At 47.5% G+C, this 19,993-nt stretch overlaps 1 protein-coding gene across 1 annotated transcript; it reads left to right on the forward strand.

Moving 5' to 3' along the window:
• Positions 1 to 448: 448 nt before the first annotated feature.
• Positions 449 to 7,320, forward strand: LOC108939937 (uncharacterized). The gene is made up of 9 exons (XM_018761625.2): positions 449 to 601; positions 1,279 to 1,608; positions 4,036 to 4,326; positions 4,473 to 4,526; positions 4,775 to 4,870; positions 5,103 to 5,133; positions 5,250 to 5,299; positions 5,538 to 5,572; positions 6,835 to 7,320. The coding sequence occupies exons 1-9, from the start codon at positions 532 to 534 to the stop codon at positions 6,940 to 6,942; spliced, it is 1,065 nt and encodes a 354-aa protein (XP_018617141.2). The 5' UTR covers positions 449 to 531; the 3' UTR covers positions 6,943 to 7,320.
• Positions 7,321 to 19,993: the final 12,673 nt, after the last annotated feature.

A 19,993-nucleotide genomic window follows, 5' to 3' on the forward strand; every position in this document is an offset into this window, starting at 1 on the left:
CTCTCGGGCTCCATTCACATAGCGCTGGAACCGAGAAAAAGATCTGATCTTATTTAACGGCAAAAAGCTGCAGAAGACTGAGAAGGAGAAGACCGGAAATGGGGCCCACAGTCGTCACGGCACCGTGTTTCAAACTCCATTCAAAACCGAACCCGGTGCTGCCTTCGAGGAGATGTTCAAAAACCACTTCCCTTGGACGCTCTTCGACGCTTACCTCCTATCGACACCATCGGGTTACTCTTTCGATTGTGTTTCGCTCTCTGAAGCCATCGTATTATTAATAAGCGGATGGAATTTTGTGGTCCGAGTCGTGAGTGACCGTGGAGACGTCTACTCAAACAGCTGCACGTTTCCTACGCTGGGATGGCTAAGAAAGGCTGAGCCGCAAAGAGAAAAAAAAAACAGCCTTGACAGTTGCTGCAGTTTTCCTGTTTTCGAAAGCCGAGCGCTCGCGCTCACGTGGGCTTTCTTCCCTCTCAGACACGAGACCGCGTCTCATACTTGATTCTTCGAACTGATCTCCTACAAAGGATGACAGACTCTGGACATGACTGTTCGCTTAAGGAGCTCCTTCTCCTCCTCAGCCATGCACTGCTGTGCGGTGAGTACATGCTGTTCTACTCATTCATTTGAGCAGTTTAACCGCAATAACCGCATGTAGTAACTATTAGTACACATTAATATTAATTCTGACAGTATACTTCTCTGAAACGTGGAGTTAATTTATATTTAATCAGAAGCCCATAGATTTCAGATAGAGTACTTACACGCTTATTCAATTAGCAGATGCTTTTCTCCAAGGATACTATGTAGTGTTATGAGCCCACACACCTTATTCACTGTGGTGCTTTACACTGTTAGATGCACTACTTACAACGCATCACTCATCCATACATCAGTGGAACACACCCTCTCTGTCACTCACACACTATGGGGGAACCCAAACAGCATGTCTTTGGAGTGTGGGACGAAACGAGAGCACCCTGAGGAAACCCACACAGACACGGGGAGAACATGCGAACTCCATACAGATTAAGGAGGGATCAAACCCACGTCCTTTTGCACCACCCAGGCATCATGCTACTCGCTGTACCACCATGCCACCCGTAATACTTGCGTATTATCTGGTGCTGAACAACTGGGTGATATAACTGCCCTTATGAGCAGGGCTCTTCCGCCTGCCCATCTGACTTGTGGTTTTCAGGTGTGGTAACCTAACCCTAACCATAACCATAACCGGACCCATCGAATAGATTGCTTCCATCTTCCCTCACGCAGCTCAAGGCCGTGCGTCAGAGCACTCGTCGACGCTCCCACCCCATCTTCCAGCGGCCCTGCCGGAACCCGTGCTCATCCAGGAGGCATCTCGAGGACGTGTCGTGGAGCTGCTGTGTCGCACTCCTTCGGGTTACGCAGGGATCCTCTTCAAGCTCTACAGAGAGCGGGATTTGGTGAACAGCACCGAGTTCGGCCAGGACGCCCGAGAAGCCCGCTTTAGCGTGGTGAGGGAGCGCGGAGCACGGTGGAAACCCTACTGCTGCCTGTATCAGAACAGCGACGGTGTGTACAGTGCCTTCAGTTCGTACCTGGAGCCGAGGGATTCAACAGGTGAGCGTAAAGCAACGGGAGGAATCCGTGCGCTCCGTGGAAGCCTCCTGGGAGCTTTCCAAAGCTTCTTTTTGCTTTCTGCCAGGTGAACGCACCGCACGTGTTTGTGTGTAAAATACGCGTGTGTATGCGTAAAAAAATTAATTCTGTTCGCATGAGGGCAGCTCTAGCTGGCAGGGTTTTGGACTGGCTGTTTCGATGCTTGGCTTTTCACTTTTTGACACTTTCATCCAAAGGTACTTAACGGATTTATCCACTTACACAGCTAGTTAAAGCACTGATATAACTCAGGTTAATAAAAATGTAAATTCAGCACCTTTAAAAGCAGCTTCCCTGGGCGATACACAGTAATAAGAAAATTACTTAGGTTTATGAAATTAATTACATTTACATTTATTCCTTTAGCAGATGTTTGTCTCCGAAAGTGACGTACACGTAAACGTAGACGCTGTTAATTTTCCTCGAGGGTATGGCAGCTTGGCTCGTACCGGGACTCAAACTTTGCTGTCTTCCTCATGCTGTAACGTTCGACTCTTTCAAAATACAGGACGAACTAGAATCTTGCTGAGACAGTTTGAAATCAAGATGCATTGCATTTCATCTCAATCGCAGAAAGAGATGAGTGAGGACCTTTTTGCATTTTTGGCTCTCGGAAAAGCAGTTCAACCTTTTTATGTCTACTTTTTTAGGATGACTTTTGTGCTGAAGTCGTGGAGGCCTTTAGACGAGCGTAGGTTGGCATGTCTGAACAGCTGATGAAATCACTGCATGTTCATACTTTTGCAATACAATTTCCTGCGTTACGAAAAATCTGAATATGGTTGATTTCACACTCAAGCGGGGTGAGGTTTTCTTACCTCTGTCCTTATTTTCTCTGTTTCTCATTAATTCTTAGTTGTTTTGCCTCTCTTTTTGATCATTTCCCATTCTTGGGCAGGATGACTTTAGGCTTCATGGGTGTAACCTTAACCGCTGTTACCCCGTCACTAGCGCACAGATGTTACACTCTCTGGCAATACTCCTTGGAAAGTGTGGATCAGTGCAGCACGGTACAATACGGCCGGTTATGTGACCACAAAAGAATGAGCCAGGGATCTTCAGATGAAAGAAAAACACAAGGCTGTTGTTGTGAATGGGAGCCTCAGCGACCGTTGAACAGGAAGTGCAGGTAGTCATAAAGCACGGGCAGCACCCCGGTACCTCCTGCATCAACTAAAGGAAGCGCACACAACCGTTCAGACCACACAAAACTTCACCGCACCCTTGTCACATTCATTCACACCTAGAGCTATACCTCATCCTTGTATGCCAGCTTCTGTATCGGTTCCTTTAAGAAATACTTCTAATGGCAGGTTTATTGATTTTTTTTTCTCAAGTTGTCTAACGGATGCTTTCGTCCAAACTGACATGCCTTGCTGGCAGTTTTTTCCCATTAATATAAATAAACTTTTGCTGCTATTTTCTCGGGGGGGCGCAGCGGTGCAGTAGGCTTGGCCGGGTCCTACTGTCTGGTGGGTTTGAGGCTCAAGTGCTGCCTGGGGTGCCTTGCAATGGACTGGCGTCCCGTCCTGGGTGTGTCCCCTCCCCCTCCAGCCCTGCATCCTGTGTTGCCGGGTTAGGCTCCGGTTCACCGTGACCCCACTTGAGACTAGCAGTTTCAGACACTGTGTGTGTGTGTGTGTGTGTGTGTGTGTGTGTGTGTCTTTGTTCCTTTACTAACACATTCAATGCATTAGAATCTGATGACTAAAACTAGTGTCTCTGCCCCCCTTGTATCACCGCCACTCTGTTCCTCTCTTGGTCTACAGTTCCAGCCCCCCCTCACTTTGTGTTACTCTTACTGTATCCTCTCATTCTACAGCCCTATACTTCTGCCTCCTCTCCACCTGAGCAGCTTTTAAGTGTGGAGCCCCCTAGTGGAAGGGTCTATTGGCGCCAGATCCTGTTTTCCACTGCGCTCTTCCAGCCTCCCAGAGCCCCGTCCTGCACACTTTTGTCCTGCTGAAGAGTGCAGTTGAGGCTGAGGGCTCGATGGCTTCCCAGGTCCCACCGCTGCCTCGGTACCGCACCCAAACCAGCCTGGAGATGTCCGTCACCATTGGGTGCGAAGGGTGGCTTTTATTTCTGTTCATACCAGGTCACCCTGTCAGTGCATGGCCAAACCAGCTCCACCACCAGTGAGCCTATGCATGTCACAGTCAAGGGTGAGGGGAGGGAGAGGGACAGATACTCCCCCTGTGGTCCTCTGCAGCCTTGGTTTTTCTTTCTTTTTCTTCATTTATTTCTGGTTATGTTCAGGAAGTGACCAGCAGACTACTTCTTCTGGTTGTTCCTTTTTTGGATCATCAGGCAGGACATTTGAAGTGAGCCTCTGCATAGGTACAAACTCTGCCAACTGCCCTCCGTGTCATTCTTTTACCCCCTCAGTGCCGTTGCCTGCGCCCACCCTCTCCTTTGCACGTCAGGACCCCGCGGACAGAGTCTTGCTGTGCGAGGGGTCGCCTTCCTATCCTGGGGCTGAGTTCTTGCTCCTCCAGTTGGGCTCCTCACACCCCTTGGAGAGACAAACTGCTCCCCCGATGCTCCACAGTGCCAGCTTTTTGGTGCCGGCTGACCACCAATATCTGAACGAGTACCAGTGTCAGTACAGTGTGCTCCTGGACCAACGCCGGAGGGAGTCGGAGCGCAGCCCTCCCCTCGCTGTTCCTATTTTCACAAGTATGTGTGCGTGTGTGTGTGTGTGTGTGTGTGTGTGTGTGTTTGTGTGCGCGCGAGTGCACCTGCACTTACATTTTCATGTACTCAACCCCTCAGTGGTTTGACCTACTTGATGAACCTGACTGATGTTTCCATGTACGCTTCAGAAACTGCCATGAATACTTCGACAGCTGCTCAACCTCCAGCCGAAGAACACACAGGTGATATGAACGCATCTGTGGGTAAAGTTTCACAAAACAGCACCAAAGCTTTCTTCCAAAGTGGAAGAAGACAGAGCGCTCTCTAAGTCTTGGTTGTCTTTACTGACGAGTCTTTTGCCGCCCAATTTGTTGACCGCAGTCAAGCTGTAACCTCGTCACTAGTTCTCGTGCTGCCGGTTTTCACTGTGATCTTTTGGCTGTGAAACTGATGACCAACTGGGACTCACTCTCACTCTTCATGGCAAAAGCACCGACAGACTGGCCAATGATCATGGGCTCCATATCGGCAGTCGTCCTGGTCATGGTGGTGCTGACAGCCCTGGGGTTCGTGGTCCGCTGGAAAGGTAGATGCACGATGAGCCTCCCGCCATTGCAACCATTTCAATATCAGCTAACTGGATTCCTCATCAGATCTTCAGCACGTTGACTCTGGTTGAAATATTGTACAAGCTCATTTTCCCAGAAAGCACAGCGTCATGCTCTTGTGCCTCTGTACACACGCTCGAACCTTGACCACAGCACGGATCTGTCCATTCTCCCACTGCTCCTCACCTTCTGGTTGTCTTTATCTTTCAGTCAAAGCGCTGGTGGCAGAGAGACAGAAAAGGTGGGTGTACAACCATAGACGGACACACTCGAGTTGCACATGTCCACACAACATCTCCCAGATTCCTAAGCTAACTGCAAGTGGAAGTGTTCCTTAGAGCCTTGTCTTGTGTTTAGGGAAGAGGCCCGTTTCTGGCATAATTTTCACGCCATGGACCACGTTGTCGGTAAGCGCTTGCTTTGCTTTGTAGATACGTGCTTATTCTTCTTTATTGATGCTTTGGTCTATAAAAGCTTTTTCGCCTTTTTTAAGTCATTTAACATTTTTTTTTTTTTTTTTTTTTTTTGAATGATCACCTGCCCCAAAGCTAATGCAAAGCGGAAGAAAGCTCTAAAACGCGTCGTTTTGAAAACCTCTTGTTGACTGTCATTCAGCTTTAGTGTGTGTGTTGTGCTCTTTTTCAGACCTAACCCTCAGAAGAGTCAGTGTTGGGTCTCAGGTGAGGAAAAGCTCACGCATCTTCAAGTGTAACATCGTCAATATCCACAACGAGCGAGCTGATCTTGAAAGATGCCTTGCGTGTGAGAATGTCCTTTTGCATCCGGTTGCTCAGTCTCCTTCCTTTCGCCATCGGCCGTTAAAATCACAGTCATGTAGCAGCTGTTTTCATTGCCGTCTATGTGTGCGAACCATCTCGCTTCCTCTTTCCTGCGCTCTTGAGTGAGAGTACACCTGTGGGGTTTTGGCACGAAGATCGTAGCGCACCGGCACTTCAGGGGGCGGCACGCACCCCCCGCCGGGGCGGATGCGGCGCAGCACTTGTTGCTGCCTGCGGAGATTTTCGTCGCATCTGTTTCAAGTTTGCTTTAATTACCTGACTAATCTGTTTGATTAAGTGAACGCTCTCTAGACACCGACATGTGACCCGCACTAAGAATCCTGATTCAACATGGTGAATTATTAACAGAGCAGGGAGAAATCTCCATATGGAGGCTGAATGAGGGCAGATTCGTATAAACCAAGAGAAATGCAGCACTACTGTTTACGTGCAGGAAATTCATTGACTGTGCCCCCACCCTCTGGGGTAATTTTTAGGGTTAGATCAAGTGTGTGAGAAAGGAAGATCTTCAAAAGAGGGCGGCTTTGGTTGCTGACTCCTACGGCGTTGCCTTCAACTACTGTATATGACAAACATTGTGCTGTCGGGGGATGTTTTCAGTGTGTGTATGAAGAGCTCGTTGAAATGCGAGGGGAGCCAAGTTATAGGGCGTGATTTTTCACAAGGGACCCCTATATGTCCTGGCTTTTGCTATAGCCAGACCTTTATATTTTTGTATGATGGGTATCCATGATGTGGATTTTGCATCCACCAGTAGTTCTGCAAGAATAAATCTGTGACATTTTTGCTTGTGTCAATGGAAAATTAAATGTGTTCCCTAAAGCTGATTTTAGTTCATTTGTACAGCTCAGCAGCATCCAGCCTCATTACAATTAATCACTTATTAAGGTGTTTAATTAGGGGGCTATTAAAAATAAGTAGCCGGAGCAACTGAGCATACTTGCTTGTCAATGCGGTATTTTTTGGAAGGATCAAAAAGGGACGAATTGAACGGTTGCGTTTTTCCAGCCGATGTTGAATGATGACTGAGTTCGGCAGTGAAGACTCTCTTGCGTTGTCCCATAAACCGGGCCGTTGGCTACTGCTGTGAGGGATCGGTGAAGCCGAGAAATCTTCCTCCTTTTTTGGTCTCTTGTACACAGGAATGGGATCCAGTCAAGGACGAAAAAGGAAGCAGAACCACGGGAAAGTGCAGCTCTTCCTCTTCCGACCCTCATTTCTACACGTTTCGGAACTCGATGCTTCGCTGAAAGCAGTGCCTTCGCCCCGGACAGATCTCCGTACCCGTATCTGTTTTTAGGGTTGTTTTTACACCTTTCTCACTCATCGCTGAGACCCAGTAGGTGTGATGCTCAGAGGACTAATTTACATTTTTTCTACATTTTACCGCAACTGGGTCTGATGCATTTATGTTTTCTTAAAAACTTGGTTCCACTTTTTTTTTTTTTTTTGCTCTGTCTTGCGCAACACCTATTTCCTTAAACCTTTTATACCCATGGACACAAATACAGCACAGGTTAATAATAAAAGTTATATTTATTGCAATCAAATATATTCCTGTGACTGTATCCTTATAGATGCAGAACAGGATTTCTTACTGTCCAGTCTGGCCTGAGAAGTTCTGTTTTTTTTTTTTTTAATGTTCAATCCAGATTCCTCTTTGCCTATTTTTATATTTTGTTATGTTCGGTTTCAGAAGGTTTTTATCTCTTGTTCAGTTCATTGAACACGTCACCAGAGGGCTCCTCAAACCATGGAATTGGGACCGTGACTCCACGCTGAGTCCCACTTCTGAGAAATGCATACATTTACATCCTTGATGTGTCAGATGCTTTTCTACACAGTGAGATGTTTCAGGTGTGTGTGGGGGGTTGGGTTGGGGGGTCAGTTATAGGAGGATTACTCTATAATAACTTCTGTGTTATTTCACGTAATAAAGATATGACATCCAGTCTGAGTCAAAGTTTGACTGATGGAGCTGCTGTCCTCAGTACTATGCTAAGATGTAAAGGGAAAGAAAAAGCCCAAAATAACAACAACGACAAAAAAACAGGTAGAGAAGTTATGCTTCAGAGTTACTTTTATCATGTGAGCTGGACTCTTCGAAATGAAGCTTTTGAATTCAAGGTTAAAGTCTACAAGGCAGTCATAGGACCAACACCTCCATACTTAGAGAACCTGGTCCATCCATCTGTTCCACCTCTGGTTACTTTCTTGTCCCCTTCAGGGGTTCAAAATCTATAGCTGGTCCCTCCTCAGTCTTGCCCCACATGTGACGGGATGAGCATTTAAGAACGGTCTCAAAACTCATCGCTTTCGGATCCATTTCTCTCCCGAGCTCCTGAAACCTCCATAAATTCGTCTTTCGCCACCTGTTACCGTTTGTATGCCTTTTTTCCCGATTTCTACGTCTCTTGCTGTGCGTATGTGTCTGAGCCCCGTCTGTTGTGAAATACAGTGTTTTTACTCTCAGCTGTAGGTTGCTTTGGAGAAAAGCATACGCCGAAAACACACGTCCAAGTATAAATGTAAATGTAAAGTGTGGCTGTTGGACTTTCGGAGAGAGCTTGATGATTCATGGCCAAGGCGATATCGTACGCTGGATTTGCACGTTTGTTTATTTCGAGTTGCCGGAATATTCCATTAAGAATGGAGATGCAGAAACTACATTATTTACATTATTGTACTTAATTTAGCTGAGGCCTTTCTAGAAAAAGCAACTTATAGTGTTAAGGCATCTGCAATTATTTACCCCTTTATACAGCAGGGTATTTTTACTGGTGTAATTTAGGGCAAGTACTTGACTCAGGTGTATTGCAGCTCGAGGTGGGATTCAAACCCGCAACCTTCGGCTCCAAAGCCAGCAGCTCAAACCGCTACAGTTTGAGTTCCTGTAGAGGCGGTTCTGGTTTCTTATAAAACACACTGGTAGGAATATGTTCAGACGTAATTAAGCATTTGGATACATAAGAAGTAAGTGAAATGAAAACGTGTTCTACAGTTTTTTGTTTTTATGACGATGACTTGACACCAAGCCCTCGGTCATGCACAAGTGAGAAAGCAGGTTTCGATGTGACCGACCTGCTACGTTTCTATTTCTTTTTTCAAATCTCCACGAAGATTTTACGTCTTCACGGTTATTCCGAAACACGTCGATACCGAAAACGAAGGTCGATTCTTTTATCAATTCGCTTAGATTTACGAACCACCGAAGTATATCGCCACACATTTTCCTCGATGCGAAATGCTCATTAATAAATTTGTTCGCTTACCTGCTCCTTCTCCGCACTCCTTTCGATTTTGATCGCCGCAATGTTGCGTTTACGCGCTCCAGAAAAAAAAACTACATTTTAGATATGATAAACTGTAATTATGGGCATGGATTCTATACAGTGTATTAGTGTGGAGGTGCCCCACAGATTGGGTAGTAATGACAAAGAGGTGTAAGGAGCAAAAGGAACACTGCTGATATTACACCTTTGAATACTTAGCCCAGATGAACCACACACACACACACACACACACACACACACACAATGTCTGCAACCACTTCTCCCAGGCGGGGTCACAGTGAGCTGGAGCCTAGCACGGCACCGCAGGGGACACACCCAGGACGGGACACCAGTCCATCATAAGGCACCCCAAGCAGGACCCGAACCCCACACCCACCGGAGAGCAAGACCCGACCAAACCCGCTGCACCGGGCGAACCAACCCGTATAAAACATAAAGGTGTGTGAACGAGTCCCGCATGTATCGCAAAAGCACAGCCTGCCCTGTGACCTTTACCATTACATCAGGTTTTCAATGTCATGTTTCAGACGGGGGGGGGGCTGCGGTGACACAGCAGGTTTTGCTGGGTCCCGCTCTCCGGTTGGTCTGGGGTTCGAGTCCTGCTTGGGGTGCCTTATGATGGACTGGCGTCCCGTCCTGGGTGTATCCCTGCGTCCTGTGCTGCGAGGTTAGGCTCTGGCTTGACACGACCCTGCTCGGGACAAGTGGGATCAGACAATGTGTGTGTGTGTGTGTGTGTGTGGTTCAGATGCTTTGCGTTTCTCCCCAGGGCCGTGAGCATCACCGCATGTTCCTCACAGTTCTCTGCCAAGCACCGACTGCAGAGACACACTCTCACCTTTAGGGCCACGCAGAGTTTCCTGAGGAACAGCGATCTTGAGGAACATGTAGGAGACATCAGCCAACTGCTCAAACACAGCAAACAGCAAGTGTCTGGTCAGGAGGGTTACTGTTGGTGTTTTTTACCACGCAGCAAGTGTCACTGAGGTCGTGCATTCTGGGCTTCTGATTTTTCAAATGTGCTCCTTTAACACGTTATTGTTCTACATTCCAGGAAAGGGCACTTCCTTTCTGAGACGAGGCATTCCTACATCAAACCAGGAATACTTAACCATTACTTCTTTGTTCAAAAAAAAAAAAAAAGAAAATGAAAAGGAAATATTGTACAATTCCTTTTTTTTTTGGAAAATTGAAAAATGACTAGAAATGAATGATCAAACTTTCACACTCTGAAACATTTCCCTCCCCGGTCCTGAAGTGCTTAAACACAAAGGGAGCAAATACGTACATTACATTTATTTAGCAGGCACTTTTCTCCAAAGCAACTTCCAATGAACTCTATGTAGTGTTACTATCAGCCCACACACCTTATTCACCGTGGTGACTTACACTGCTAGATACACTACTTACACTGGGTCACTCATCCATAGATCAGTGAAACACACTCTCTCTATCAATCACACTATGGGGGAACCTTAACAGCATGTCTTTGGACTGTGGGAGGAAACCAGAGCACCTGGAGGAAACCCACACAGGGGGAACATGTAAACGCCACATAGGCTGAGTGGGGATCAAACCCATGTCCTTTCACACCACCCAGACACTGGGAGACAGCAGCACTACTCGCTGTGCCACCGCGCCCCCTAATAATAAAATACAGAAAGAGAAACATGACGCTCCAGAGCAGTCCAGACCCTTCTACACTTTCCATACCATCCTGTTCATACGAGCAGATCCCATGTCAATACGTGCACCAGTCATCCATGCACAGGTCTTACGCAGCGTTGCCTTCTCACTTTTCCAAGGCAACCGTGTTCTTCCGTCACATTACACGTGCACGGTGCCGTCATCTCCTCTGCTTCAGGAGAACTTTAAAGACAGCGAGGTCTAGTGGCTCTTCGAGGAAATGCTCGAGAGTGCCGATGGAAGCTCGCCTCCTCTCTCGCTCCCGCGAAACCTGCTCAGAGGCATCAGATCATTTCTATTGTGTCACGTTATACCAGAAGCCGCTACCCCCCAGTGCTCCGAAATACCTATTGTTTGGCCCTCACAAAGGTGCCTTACGTAAGTAGCTGAGCTGGTCGAACGAAGCCCTTGTAAGCCTCTCTATGAAAAGAAGTGAAAAACAGGAACACTGTATGACTATGGCTCTATGAAATGGTACTATAAGAAACGAGCCAGCAGGTGGTGTAGCGGTTAGAACTCCTGACATGCAGTCCAAGAAATGAGCTTTGAATCCATGATCCTGTTGAGGAAGGTTTTTACACTGAGTTCATACAGTAAAATACCAAGCTGTATAAATGGGTAAATAATTGTGAAGTGGCATCATGCACAAACCAAATGCTGTGAGTCACCCTAGTAAAAGCTGTCCATAAAAACCAAAGTTTTAAAACCTACAAATACTTTTTACACCAATCAGCCAAAACATGAAAACCACTGATAGGTGAAGTGAATAACACTGATTACCTCACTACAATGGCACCTGTCAAGGGTTGGGATATACTGTGGCAGCAGGTGCACAGCCAGTTCCTGGAACAAGTGGCTTCAGACGTGCGTGCGTGGAACATGACAAAGAGTTCAAGGTGTTGACTGGGCCTCCAAATTGCCCAGATCTCAGTACAATCGAGCATCTGCGGGATGTGCTGGAAAAACAAGTCCGATCCATGGAGGCTCCACCTTGCAACTTAAAGGATCTGCTGCTAAAGTCTTGGTGCCAGATACCGCAGGACACCTTCAGAGGTCTTGTGGAGTCCATACCTTGATGGTTCAGAGCTGTTTTGGCAGCATGGGGGGACCTACTCAATATTTCAATATTATGCAGGTGATTTTGATATTTTGTCTGATTGGTGTATATAGACACTTGTTATGGTGGAGGCCCAGTTCAACCGTGTAGCATGATGTCAGCTCTCGCAGCCCTCTGCTATCGGGATTTATTACGACAGATAACAATGGAGTGTAAATGGGTATTACCCTAAGCATGTTCATGCACGTGTACTGCAGTGAAGGGTGGAGATGCAGTGTACAACACCTCAACTGCTTTTACCTTTTTTGGTTATTTGGCAGCATCCAGGGTGATTCACGATTGTTCAGTGGAATGTGGGCAATACGGACAACATGATGGCAAAGTTCTCATTGTGCTGTGTTTATATGACAGGGTGCGGGGCAAAGTCTACTGCTCTCTGTTGGTAAGATAATAAATCTTTGCCTATATTTTACTTGTCATAAATAGCTACTTTGAGTACTCCTGATTCTAATGATGTATTTGACTTCATGAGTTTCATTTAATACTCGCAGTGTATCTTAAAAGGCATTTTTAAATTTTATTAGGGCCACGTTTGGATTTTATTCGCCTTCCTGACAGCTAAGTGGCAAAAGTGAGATTTATTCCTTTACCTGACATTTTTCGTCGAAGCAACTAACTTAGTGTTAAGGTTAAAATTATTTACACATTTACTGGAGAAATTTCAGGGTAAGTACCTTATTCAGGAGTTATACAGCCAGAGATAGGATCGAACCTCTGGATCCAAAGGCAGCAACTCTAACCACTGTACTTCCAGCTGTTTTCTTCAAAGCAGTTTGTAATAATTACTATTAAGGTGGCTTACAATAAGGGGGGCGTGGTGGCACAGGGGGTTGGACCGGGTTCTGCTCTCCAGTGGGTCTGGGGTTCGAGTCCCACTTGGGGTGCCTTGCAATGGACTGGCATCCCATCCTGGGTGTGTCCCCTCCCCCTCCAGCCTTATGCCCTGAGTTGCTGGGTTAGGCTCTGGCTCCCCGTGACCCTGTATGGGATGTGTGAGTGACTTCCAATCCTACATACACTGTACTAGACTCCCTACAGTCAATCACTCATTTATACAGCAGAGCCGTGCAACACACACATTTGGAATCAATACCTTGGTAACGTACCTCTTTGGGCTGAGGGAGAACGTGGAACCTTCATACACACTAAGCAGGGATTGAACCCACATCCAGTTGCACAGCTCTGGTGCTGTAGGACACAACGTCCTTTTGGTTCTTGACTCTGAATTCTCTTGTATCAGCTACGTTGTTTTCTTTTGTCTTTATTGCTTTGCTTTTTGGATTAAAGGTTAAATTAATACTTCAACACAAAGCATCGCATCAATGTGTGTTTTTGTGCGAATTTGTTAATACATAATGGCTACAAATTCACAGCAATACACTATTAGAGTAATTCATAGAGGGAATCTGCCACGTTATGTTGTTCCATGATGGCTATAAAGGTGGTCCCCGATTTACGATGGTTCGACTTACGATTTTTTTTTTTTTTTTTTTACCATTATGATGGTTAGCTGACGACAGACGTTCGGTAGAAAACGTACTTCCAATTTTGAATTTTTCCCGGGAAAGTGATACTGTCTCGCGATGCTGGGCAACGGGAGCGATCCGCATCTCCCAGTCTGTCTCGCAGAGGTACGCATTAGGCGTATTAAATGCATCTTCGACTTACGATAGTTTCTGGATTTCGCGGAACGTAACCCCATCGTAAGTCGGGGACCACCTGTAATGTTAACTATTGAAGTAACCGTGTCCATTTTAATGGGACTTGGTGAAATTTTGGTATAAATGAGTTTCCTCTTTGGGGCTCAGAAGCACATAAAAAGTCTTTGAGTTCACCTTATTAGAAGGGGTTTGCAGGAACACATTAACCCCAATACTGCCCGATTGCTGTCTAAGTTTATAAGTTCAGTATACACACACACACACACACACATTTTCAGAACCGCTTGTCCCATACGGGGTCACGGGGAACCGGAGCCTAACCCGGCAACACAGGGCGCAAGGCTGGAGGGGGAGGGGACACACCCAGGACGGGACGCCAGTCCATTGCAAGGCACCGCAAGCGGGACTCGAACCCCAGACCCACCGGAGAGCAGGACTGCGGTCCAACCCACTGCGCCACCGCACCCCCTCAAGTTCAGTATATACTTGTATTATTTTCCCTTTCATATTTGCCATCTTTTTATCACCTAACGCCAACGTGTGCTTCAACGTGAGGTAAGCAGACACTGGTACTCAGAGTAATTTGTCTTTGCACTGATTACACACAATCGTGCGGCCAGTCTCCCAGAAGCAGCATGCTGAAGAAGTGCTTTTACACACATTCTCCCCAGGTGGCGCTGCAGAGCCTCCTCCGAGCATCTTCTGGGGGTCTGATTTGGCCGCGTTCCAGCCGGGGTGCTGCGTTTCCATCCCCGAACGTACCTGAGCGTGGCTGGCAGTGAAAACGAGCTGATGAAAAATTAATAGGCGAGTCTGGTGATCGGCACAGTGGAGCCTGGCGTTCTCTCGGTGAGTCAGACTCAGAGGAAGCCCACGCCGGACCGGCCCCAACACCCAAAGAGAAAAATTCCGACGGTCCCAGTGTACAGACTGCAGGGAGCATAGTGGTTAAGGTCGCAGCGCTGAACAAGGTTCTCAGTCTCAATCATGTCACCAACAGTGTAAAAGCATCAGCTAAGCACCACCCACAAATACTTGCTGAAGCCACCAGTCCCAAGCAGGGTCACGGCAAAACAGAGCCTAACCTGGCAACACAGAGTGCAAGGGGACACACCCAGGACAGGACATCACTCCATCGCAAGGCACCCCAAGCAGGACTCGAACCCCAGACCCCCCAGAGCGCAGGACCCAGCCAAACCCACTGCGCCACTACCCGCCCCCAGCTAAGCTCTGCTAAAGAGTCAAACCGTGTGGTCTGTTGATAAGACCACTTGCAATTATTTTGACACTCGGCCAATAACAATAACCGCTCGTCCAAGTCACGGTAGTCGCAGTCCATCGGTTCTCCCGGAAACACGGGGGCTCAAGGTCAATGAGGATACACCCTGGATAGGACGCCAGTCCATTGCAGAGTAGCCACACACACTCAGACAGCTTAGGACCCATTAACCTGAAACACACGTCTTTGGACTGTGGGGGGACACCCACGCAGACATGGAGAGAACATGCAAGCTTCACAAAGACTGAGCGTATTCATGTGCATATGTATTACATACTGTATTTACTCCTTCTTTAATAGGAGGCAAACCTGTCGAAAAACATCATAGACGACTATCATTTTACACCTGAGTTTTTTTCACTCAGACAGTCAAGTAAAGTACACTATTCATGGGTATAACAAGCAGACTCCCTCGTGGAACTTCTTCTGCGTTCTGTCCTTGAGACATACAGACAGTGTGTGCGGTGAGCAGTGCAGCGTGTGGTGTGTCCACATGGCTCTCTGCCTCCCTCCCATAACAAATAATTGAATCTGCAACTCAATACCACCGTGACTGCAGTGTACCATAAAGCTCCGATCGTATCGAGTACAATCTCAATTACAGTGAATATATCTAATATTTTTATCCTCTATTTGATCGTCCTTAGCGAGAATCTCTCTAATATGCAAATAAAAAGTATCATTCGACGAGAAAAAACTTAAGATCATCGTGAACGCGCATTTACGCGACGCATCAGCCGGTTTCAGAACAATAACGATTTGATCCTGTAATATAAAAATATGTCATTTTAAAGAAGTCAAACTTAAATTAAAGAAGTACAGTGCTGGATCTCCTAGGTCGTTAACTTACATAATTGTTCTATGAAATTTTACTATAGTATATAGTATTAATATAGAACATACTCTGAAATTTACACACAGACGCAGCCATATATGCATATATGTATAGGTGTATATAAATATATGTATATACAGTATTTAAAATCCAATAGGGACACATGGTTTACAGGCCTGGCCTCAGGGACGAGAAACGGGAGCGGAATTCCAACGCCGTGAAGTAGTCGATCCCCTCTGATATTGTTGGCAGGCCCTGCCCGGGATTCAGTAAGGAAACACTGGCTACACATGACAGGATATTAATTTCCTGGCTGCTGTGTTCCCGTGCAACGCGAGACCACCTTGTTGTCTTTTCCTCATATTCCGTATGCCCCGTCGTTCTGACACCAGCATTCCTGTTCACCACTGTATGAGGCAGGCCGGGGCAGCTGTCCGTCGAAGCCTCTCACGTGCAGACATAGCGCTGCAGTTCCCGCACTGCTCCACTAGGGCGGCGCTAGTCCTGCCCCTCCTCATACCCGTTCAACCTGCCGGACTCCCAGCGTTGCAGAAGGGGGTGTTTCTGCCGTCCGGTCTTGGGGCTCCTGGACGCCTGCGTCAGCTGGGCAGGAGACAAGAAGGGAGTTCACGCGCCGAGCTGAAAAAACTCGGTAACATCAGATAGCCGGTATGCGCGAAGGAGTGTACATACAGAGATAGACGGGTTAAAAGGAAACTTCAATGCCTGCGTTAGTACTTTACCTTCAAATTAATTGTACCTTCAGTCAGAAGGTGACACGGCACAGTGAGCCTCCTGTCAGTGTTATTAACGTGTAGTCATGTTTGCTCAGGGAGGAGATTTTTACAGGTATTTATAATGCTGACGATGAATGCGGCGCTCATCATATTGAACTATGGTGTACTGTGCTAGTGGACAGGAAGGTCAGCTGGTCAGCGCCGGACCGAGAGCTTTTGATGTACGTGCCGTCTGAACGGTAGGGGTCGGGGCCACTTGCCTGTGCCTCTGTTCGCCCAACTCCGTCGCGGTCTGCTTGGGGGGGCGGCCACACCAGGTCCAGCTTCCCGGCCTGTCGAGCTGTTGAATGAAGGACGGCGAGTGAAAGAGAGGAAAGAAAAAGCAGCACATCAGAGAGGGGTCCAAGGAAACCTCAAGGGGCACAGGGCTCCTAGACATCTACCAGGACCCTTCGATCCACAGCCACGTGAGGAACCCGAGAGGATGGAGCGCGGTAAGCAGCACGCGTTTACAGGACGTGCGGAAGAGAGGAAAGCTCTTCTACTTGCGTGAAGAAGAAGGTGGAGAAGGTCTGAGGGTCACTAGACTCATGGGATTTTTGCTTTTGGTGGCCATTTGGTGCCCAGAATAATACGGTGAACCATCACAGCTCTCGTGCGTTCAGCTCTTTTTCCATCGACCTCAGCTGACGGCAAGAGAAGCTGCTCCCATGGGACATCGCGGCACCCAGGCGCAAGCATGCTTTTCATTTCATTTGTTTGGCTCAAGGTCTCCAGGGAGAGCCGGCTGCTGCGAACTGCGATGCCGCACACAACCGATGTATACCCTACAGATGAACCGATGTACAGTACCTAGGAGCGAAATCCACGCCCGCGCACGCAGCCAGCACTGTCGGCTTCCAGAACGTCACTGAGTGATAAGACATGCAGAGTAAACCTCAAAAACAGCGACTCATAAAACACTAACTGCTTCTCAAGACAATCTGCCATCCTCTGGCTGATCATCTCAGTTCTTGTTGGCGAGACACCTTCGACCGGCTGAGCAATCGTCCTCGGCCGGAGCTTTGCTTTGCCGGTATATGTGCACCCGCACCCTGGGCCCGTTGATGGGCGTCACTCAGCTGACGTGAGGAAGAGAGTCTGTCGTTAAGGGCAGGTGAAATAAGACAGAAACCTCCCTCCCCATTTATTGCCACGTTAGAGCTGCCTGGGATTAAGAGGCTGATAAAAGTAGTAAGGGCGCACATAAGCTTCTTCTGACGTCACACGCACCTATGGATCTGGCACGTTCCCACGGGCACTTTGGTGACGACTGACAGTCACCTGTGTGCCAAGCAAGGGCCTTTATCCTTGAGGCGGGTCAATCGTGGGCAATTACGAGTTACGACAGCAGCGAGCAGTCAATAGGGACACGGGCACACCTAGCGCGCTGCGAAAGAGCACAAAGGAAGGGGATCGTTCCTCGACAGGGCACAGAACGTCTCTCTGCAGCGCGCAAATGAAAGGAACGCGAAACCAGACAAGGTGTGCTGTACAGCACCTGAGCCATCTGCTGTGCTCCTTGTATGGAAGTAAAAAAGAAGGCAAATTACAACGCAGCGGAGGAGGCGAAGGCGACAAATAGAGGCTAAACACACAAACGCACGGAGAGGAAAAAAAAATTCTGCTCACTATAACCTGCTCCATCTGAGTACCGAAGTCATGTGTTTGTGGCCTTATTTTCAATACCAAAGGGTGCGGCCAAACATTGCAACATCAGGTAGGTACAGCTCTGGAAAAGGTGTATGAGAGCACTGTCAGGTCGTCCACCCCCCACTGAAAGTCTGCTCCCACCCTCACAACTGCGTATGATTAAAAAACCCCAGACTTCCTTATTGGAGGCAACAGGTACCGCTATCGTGTGGAAACAATCCAGATTTCTGATCAAAAATTTCAAGGTTGAGGTCCCATATAGTGGAGGGTGTGGTGGCGCAGTGGGTTGGACCAGGTGCTGCTCTCTGGTGGGGCTGGGGTTTGAGTCCCGCTTGGGGTGCCTTGCAATGGACTGGCGTCCTGTCCTGGGTGTGTCCCCCCCCCTCCATCCTTATGCCCTGTGTTGCTGGGTTAGGCTCTGTCTCCCTGCAACCCTGGCTGGGGCAAGCAGTTCAGATGTGTGTGAGGTCCAAATAGCTGCTGTTCCCATGTGTTTCAGTTAATTATCTGACTATATAACTGCAAGCCACAGCAGGTATCTGCATGTGCAATGTCAGGGAATAAGAGCAAACCTTGAAAAGGCTTTCAAAGGAACCAAAAGGGTGTTAAGTGACCGGTCTGTGAAGATGAGGCTTCTGTGATGAGGAGGAGGATCCAAGCACATGGAGAAGCCAGGTATGAAAGTAGGGCACCTTCTCCGAGGAGGCTCACATTTCAGGGCTGGGCAAAGGTTGTCCTGGACAAGGGGAAATCATGCGTTGGAACTGCTTCCATATGAGCTTGGGCCTGTCTCAGAACCTGAACTAAGTAAATAACAGCCTTAGAATGACACTGTTGGACTGTGACATTCTAGCATAACCTGAATTAGGGGCCAGAGAAGATGAAGCTGCAGCTGAAATGAAGCCCAGAGGATGGGGTTTATTTTTATGCATCTAGTTTAAGCCACATAAATTGGAAATTCCCAAACCATATGCATCACCAGCACTTAAATGAGCTACACGTAGTGTGAGAAACGTCCTGCACTTCGGAAGCCTGTAGAGGTTAAGGCCAGTAGCTGTGAAGTTCATTTTTCTATTCCTGATGCAACTGAGACACACTTAAGAGGCAACTTATGGAAAAAGGGGACTAACAGTGTAAAAAGTACCATAATATACTGTAACGACCCACGTTACTGGCATTTAGGTGGGAAGATGTTTTGTGTAAATAATTGCATTGTGGGTAACTTGTAAATAGTGTGTGTAACCACTGGGGGCACCTCTGGGGAAAATGGGGTGGCTGTGTCTGACAGGGTGGGGAAAAGAGCCTGAAGGTGCTAAACAGACTGGGAAGGCTGGCGGTAGGTGCAGGTCCTGAAGGAAATGGGGTCCTCAGACTGACAGCATTATTTTCCTGGTGCTGGTATTCTAATAAATTGTTCGTGATGAACGCTGCTTGTATCCTTCTTCGCCACATCCAAACCCACGGTGCTGCGTCACAATACTCTACATCAAGGCTCTGGTTATATCATACAAGACAGTCAAGGACCCCAACAGCTATAGGACTTAATCACTCCCTAACTTTCAGAAAGAGTACTGCATGCTTTCACATCTGGCCACTTGATGATCCCACTGGCAAGAAGTCCAAAATTGAAAGTCCATAGGTTCTCAGCCTTTGCCCCAGTGTTGATGAATGAGCTCCCTCTCTCCCTCAGAGCTGCTGTATCCCTTCCAGGATTCAAGAAGGGTATTCAAACACAACTCCTTCTGGCCCTTGTCCTCCTGATTTCCTAATAGCTTAATATAGGTATTTGCAGCACACCATGCATGAGACTTTTCTCTATGTTCCTGATGAGATCGAATTCCACAGGCAGCAACTCGTGTAACGTGCCCCAACAAAAACAGTGGTATCAGACTAAAAATGGTGCGATAATTGTGCGTTTGCATCTGAAGATTTTTGTGGTGAATACTCTTTTGTTCCTCCTAGGTTCTAGGGTGCTATGGTGAAAAGTTCCTGCTAAACAAA

This window comes from Scleropages formosus, chromosome 20 (assembly GCF_900964775.1).
Source record: "Scleropages formosus chromosome 20, fSclFor1.1, whole genome shotgun sequence".
Classification (NCBI taxonomy): Eukaryota; Metazoa; Chordata; class Actinopteri; order Osteoglossiformes; family Osteoglossidae; genus Scleropages; species Scleropages formosus.

What these genes read in the sequence shown, in the direction of transcription:
- LOC108939937 (XM_018761625.2), top strand. Translation starts at nt 532, where the DNA reads ATGACAGACTCTGGACATGACTGTTCGCTTAAGGAGCTCCTTCTCCTC. An exon ending in CAGCCATGCACTGCTGTGCG is followed by an intron (nt 602 to 1,278) that starts GTGAGTACATGC and finishes TCCCTCACGCAG; the next exon opens with CTCAAGGCCGTGCGTCAGAG. An exon ending in GTTCGTGGTCCGCTGGAAAG is followed by an intron (nt 4,871 to 5,102) that starts GTAGATGCACGA and finishes TTTATCTTTCAG; the next exon opens with TCAAAGCGCTGGTGGCAGAG.